The sequence below is a fragment of the Chenopodium album genome, chromosome 5 (assembly GCF_948465745.1).
Source record: "Chenopodium album chromosome 5, dcCheAlbu1.1, whole genome shotgun sequence".
In the NCBI taxonomy this organism is placed as follows: domain Eukaryota; kingdom Viridiplantae; phylum Streptophyta; class Magnoliopsida; order Caryophyllales; family Amaranthaceae; genus Chenopodium; species Chenopodium album.
Window position 1 is genome coordinate 39718411 of NC_137838.1, and position 6645 is coordinate 39725055.

Here is a 6645-nt window from a genome sequence, read left to right on the forward strand (position 1 = left end):
GACTAGTTCATGTTTGGAGGGAAGTTATTGTTAACATTATGGCGCCACATTTTGGTGGGAACAATCGTGCTTTTTGGCGCCATTTAAATGCTATATAATCATACCTAAATAACCCAATTAAAGCATCATCACCTGGAAATCGAATTCTCTTTTCAATTATTCTTCCCACGCTTTAAATTTTTCTTTTTAAACCCCTTAAATTTTCATCTTATTCAGAAATGGCTCCTAATCCTTATGCAGTATTTGAGCATTTGTTTGACATCATTTATTTTAGTTTATTGATTTCCCACTTACTGTATCATATTGGGGAAAAAAAGGTTAAGGACACATTGCATGCCTGTGGGCAAATACCTACTGTTGAAAAGGTTTTTGCCGATGAAGTTACAGTCTATCGTATGGACAACGGGTTGCCATACGATGACAATCCGGTTGGTGGGCCTCCTCCAGGAATACTAGGTGATGCTGTCAGCCACGCCAGAGATTTCATTCAATTTAGAATCTTTATGAAAAGACTAATAGTTACTTGTGATATAAGACAAACTGAGCATTTGATTATCGGTCAACAAGAATTTCTTAAAAACATTTTTCATCTCGAACGCAATTCCTACTATAGAGAACATTTTATGTTCGAATACATGCCATTGAATGAGAACGGAAAGCGTGTTCTTGAAGTTGCTGAAACGCTTGAGGATTTGGTGTCAAATGAAGAAACATGGACACCTTTAAAGTTCACCAAGCATTCTGAAAAGGTCCCCAAGATAACAAAATTTATTGACTTTGTTTATCTTACGTTGGAAGATTAGATGTTCTTTTATAAATTAGTTACCTTTTTAAATTATATGTGATTTTTATTTCATTAGAATTTCAATGTTCATGTAATTTTATTATTTTCAATAAATTTGGTCATAACCAAAGATTATATGTGTAATAGCTTAAATTACTGTGTCACATAGATCCTCTAATTTATTATTAGTTTTTTCTTTTTTGTTCATGACCAGACAATTACTACTATGTTAGTTATATGCATAACACAGGAGCATGACATTACTTATCGAAATATATATTATTTTTTCAATTTAGTAATTTCTTGTTATCCGAAAATTAAGGAGTCATTACTTATCAAAATAAGGAGCCATGACTTATCAAGTTTGAGATTCTATAATGATATTTTCTATTTTTAAGTTAACAAAACTATGAAAGTTCCATAACATGCTATATATTAGGAGTTATGCTCGGAATAAAATAGGTAAATGTGTACTTCCATATCAAATACTCAAAATAACATGGAATAAGAATATTTTAATACTATAAATTCGTACATATACATATATATATCAAGCAAGCATTTCTTATTCTGCTATAATTAAGGATTTAACAAGAATGCACTTCTTAGCATTGACTGTTTGAGGAAGTTTTTGATACATATTGGAATGTGTTTGGTTCTTATTCTGCGATAATTAAGGAGTTATCCTAAATTTAAGGTAAGTGTGATCAATCCTTATTTAGGAGTTATGGCTTTTCCAACCTTTTCTTGGAATTTTTAAATTTTAAATCTTTTGCGTGACTTTAATCTAAGAAGTTTATCTTCTTAACGAAAATAAATAAAAACAAATTAAGAAGGTTATCACTATAATATGCGATATACTAGGAGTCATAATCAAAACAAGTAATGTATCTGTGTAATTCCATATCTTGTATTCTATTTTTAAATTATATATATATATATATATATATATATATATATATATATATATATATATATATATATATATATATATACATATATATTATATTTGGTTTTGACCTTCTTTAGTTTATGTAATTACCAAAAATAACGTGTAACATAGTTTATCTGTTTATTTAATTCCAAATACAACATAGTTGATAACAAAGGTTTATATGTGTTATTACCTAAAATAATGTGTCACATGTATCTTAATTTTTTGTTTCATGACCACACAATTACGACTATGTCAAGTATACGCAATACACTTACAATATGACTAATATTTTGTCCTTTATTTCGGTCAATTATACGCATAACACTAATATTTGACTGATATAAAGGACAAAATATTAATTTTAAATACAACATAGTTGATAACAAAAGTGTTTGTGTTATTACCTAAAATAATGTGTCCCATGTATCGTAAATTTTTGTGAAATGACCAGACAATTAATACTATGTCAATTATATGCATAACACTTACAATAAGACTAATATTTTTTCCTTTATTTTAGTGAATTACTAATGGTCTAATCAATATCATATGTTCAGAGTAATACAGTTGAGATTCTATAATAAAAGATTTCCTAATATTAAGGTAACACAACTAGGAAGTTTCCATAACATGCGATATATTAGGAATAATGCTCCGAATAATAAGGTAATTATGTAATTTCATAGCTTTACTCCCATGACTTAACAAACTAAACAATTCATCTGAAAATAATAAACAATTCATCTAAAGGGTTTGCGTAATCGGAAAAAATGGAGACGGGAGGGGAAGAAGTTGTTGATATAGAGATTAATAATCAAGACCAAGCTGATTGCTTTGAATCTGAGGTTTGTGACATTACAACATTTTTTCAATGTTTTGGTGATTAACAAATTCAATTCATAATTTTTTTTTTAATTTATAAAATTTAATGATTTATTCTTATTAAATGTTTTTTTGACATGGCTCATATGACAAGCTTAAAAATCAAGAGGAAACTGTGGATCATGGAGAGGTACTTACTTGGTTAATTTATTGGTATCACACGTAATTTAATGAAACGTTACATGTAAACTAACGTTTCCAAATAATTCATTTCATACAGGACATTGACAACGGAGATGAAAGTGATGTTGACACGGACACCGACACTGATGAGATTCCTGAAAGTTTTCTAGACCTTGACGTCTGGGAAAAACTTGGAAGGAAGCTAGAAGACTTTACTTTAGCAGAAATGAAACAACTGTCCTTTAGAAGCCACCGCACGTGCATTCAATTCTACAGGATGTACGCTAAGGTCAAAGGGTTTGGAATCCGTCGCAAACATACAACAATAAGCAAAATTGACGGGCATCCAACTTCCCAAAAGCTTTGGTGTAATAGGGAAGGGTTTCGAGAAGCAAAGCATTTGAATAGACCTGATAAGAAGCGTAAGGAAAAGGCAGTAACACGCTGCGGTTGCAATGCATCAATCAGTTTCAAATGGGATCACAGATCCGATTCATGGTACGTGAAAGATTTTGTACCTGAGCACAATGGGCATGACCTGATTCCTATGAATTAGATGTATTTCGAAAGGTCAGTTTTGAAAATATGATAAACCCTAAAAAAATTGTTATTACATGTATCATATTTTAAATTATTTATGATTTATTGTGTATTTAAATTTATGACAGGAGCCATAGAGAAGTCACCGAAGGTGATAAGTTTCGTATTAAAGCTTTAATGAACTCTGGAGTGAAACCGTCCATCATAATGAGGAATTTGGCACAAAGTGCTGGGGGAGTACATGAAGTTGGATTCCTAAAGAAAGACTTGTACAACACCTGTGAGAAGTTCAAAAGAGAAGAAATAAAGGACGGAGATACAGAAACTGTGTTGGCTTATTTACTTGGGAAAACAGCCTCAGACCCATCTTTTTTTCTTAGATACACACGAGATGACCATGATGGGATAGACAAAATGTTTTGGTGTGATGGAATATGCCAAGCAGATTACAAGGCTTTCGGGAAGGTAATAGCGTTTGACACTACTTACAAAGTCAATGCATACCAGAAACCATTCGTTGTTGTCGTTGGAGTAAATCATCATAGGAAGACCGTACCCTTAGGTGTTGCGTTGATTGCAAACGAAACAACAGACACATACATATGGGTGCTAGAACAATTGAAAGAGGCCGGTGGCAATGTTGCTCCATATACTATTATCACAGATGGGGACAAGGCCATGGCTGCAGCTATTACGGAGGTTTTCCCACGTGCACATCATAGATTATGTCTGTGGCATCTTATGCGCAACATCAAGGGCCACACAAACAAACGGTTTTGCAGTGGTTTTATGAAATGTGTAGACGGTGCTCGTACACCAGCTGAGTTTGAAGAGGCTTGGGAAGACTTAATGAAAGCATACGAAGCAGTGAGAGATAAAAAGTGGGCACAAGATCTGTACAAAGACAAGGAAAAATGGGCGGAGGCTTTTATGGTGGGACAATTTTATGCAGGTAAGTATATTAAGAACTTTATGTAATAACACATATGTTTTACGATCATTACATATTATAATTTAATATCTCTTATTATGTTTAAATAGTGTTTGATCATTACATATTTCACCAAAATAACACTTTGGTTATATGTATATTTACTAATACGTTAATAAATATTAATTGTTGTATTGAATGTAATCTACAGTACGATAATTTCTCATTACATAAAGATTGTCAGATTAATATTTGCGTATGAAATCGTTAGTAAACCCAAGTGTATTTCTAAATCTTTATTTCTACATATATGTGATTTTGTTGATTACAATATTGGTTAACACACGTTTGTTCCCAGGTATGAGAAGTACTCAAAGATGTGAGTCCATGAATAGTACATTGAAAACGATCATAACTTCAAAAATAATGTTGTACCGTTTTGTGGAGTTGTATGACCAAGTCCTTGAGCATATACAATTTTAAGAAGATAAAGATGATTACATCTCTACACATACATTTCCTGTAATTACTGGGGTGTTACCTGAGATAAAGACACAAGCAGCACGAACCTACACAAGGAACGTATACGAATTGTTTTTGAAGGAGCTAAATTTTGAATCAGGACACATTGTGACCAAGACTAAGGAAGAAAAAGGACATCGTGATGGGGCTTCAACCACTTTTTGGTTAAACGACTGTGTGAACAAATATTGCAATTACGTTGTCTGTTACAACAAGAAACTACAACAAATGGTTTGTTGTTGTATGAAGTACAACTCCATTGGGTTACCATGTCGACATATGTTTGCTGTAATGAAGTTCACTGGAATGGTTGAGTTACCATCTGGCTGTATTCTTCGTAGGTGGACAATCAGAGCCAAGGTTCATGTGAAGAACACATTCAAGGATCATGATTTTCAGAAGAGAAACGACCATGCATCAGTAAATGGACGGTATGCATTCCTAACTGGATTAAGTGCACAGCTTTGTAGAATGGTTTCTTCATCATATGATCGATCAACTTGGGTGAGAGACAAGTTAGCAAAAATGCCCCTGGAAATAGAAAATGAGAAAATAAATCCCAAGGATAAGGACATCATAAAAGATCAAAAGGTTAAGAAAGGAAAAAGCAGGGGTAGACCCAAAACAAGTGAAGTCAAAACTACTGGGAATGAAAATATCGACACTGGGGTTCCTGTTATTGGTCGTGATGTTCATGATATCACTCACGTGGTTCGTAATGTTGCAGGAACATCTGTAACAAACCCGTCACCTGTCAAAAGTGGTGGTTTCGTAGAGCTATTGAAAAACTTCCTGCCAAGGACATACAATACTGGTGATGCAGCAAACGCGACCGATAGTTATGAAGTCAGTGCATTTGTGAAGTTTCCCACCATATTTGATTGGGACCCAAATACAGATTTTTAGATGCCATAGTTTGTTTTTATTTTAAAATAAGACTGTTGAAAGGTTTTTAATGTACAGGTTGATGAGGTTTTTATTTTTATACAGTGACAAAGGGTATTGACCTTTACAGTTATATGTGATTGCATTATTTGAGTTTTATTTTATTTGGTACTTTAAGAATCGCATTATTTATTTCCACGTTTATAGTTATACTATTTGAATACCTTATATAGCACTTTTGGCATTGACATTTAAATTTTTTTTTCGAGGAAGATTATTATCTTACATTTAATTCTCACTTAATTTTTGAAATACAAATATAGAAGAATCTTATTTGTGGAGTGCTTATTCATATTGAATACCAATTGGCAATAACATTAACATTTATATGTTATTACCGAATCATCTTTGTTTCATATTTATTCCGTAAAGCAGTACTCGTTCAACGGTGTTTTGTAAATTTTTTGGCAATGACGGATACATCTATTTATGATTACCTATTTTTTCACTAAAAGTTTATACATATATCTGTATTGAAGTTTAAAAATTATAGGTTTATTAAAAAAAGTACTATATGAAAAGATTTTTTTAAAAAAATAGTATTATATGGAGTATTTATATCTTATTACCTTAAGTGTTTCAAGAAAAAATATCTTATTACCTTAAGATCTGTATTTCATGGAATATTTACTCAATCACGCCAACCTTTTTTTCTATTGTTTAGTAATGACTGATATCTGTATTTTGGATTACCTTTTTTTTCAATGAAAGTTAATTTTCCAATTTTATTTTTCCCAATTTATAGAAAAGTGCATGTTCAGTTTAAATTAAGTATTATATGAAAATATGTAGGCAAAGAAAATGGTATTATATGAAATTGAATACTTACTTAATATTTGATACGGAGTATAAAAATATTGAAGATTCTTTATATGTTGTGAATGTTTCCAAAAAATTAGTAAAATAACAACAAAGGAAAAAAAATTTGAAGTAAAAAAAAAGTGAAATGACCTTTTATTCATATTCCTAAAAAAGTAACCA

The 6645-nt window shown here is 31.6% G+C and overlaps 1 protein-coding gene across 1 annotated transcript; it reads left to right on the plus strand.

Moving 5' to 3' along the window:
- The first annotated feature begins 2491 nt into the window (after nt 1–2491).
- LOC145632849 (protein FAR1-RELATED SEQUENCE 5-like) lies at nt 2492–5625 on the plus strand. Its single transcript, XM_081685180.1, has 5 exons — nt 2492–2566; nt 2698–2733; nt 2824–3224; nt 3395–4218; nt 4685–5625. The coding sequence occupies exons 1-5, from the start codon at nt 2492–2494 to the stop codon at nt 5623–5625; spliced, it is 2277 nt and encodes a 758-aa protein (XP_081541306.1).
- The last annotated feature ends 1020 nt before the right edge of the window (nt 5626–6645 follow it).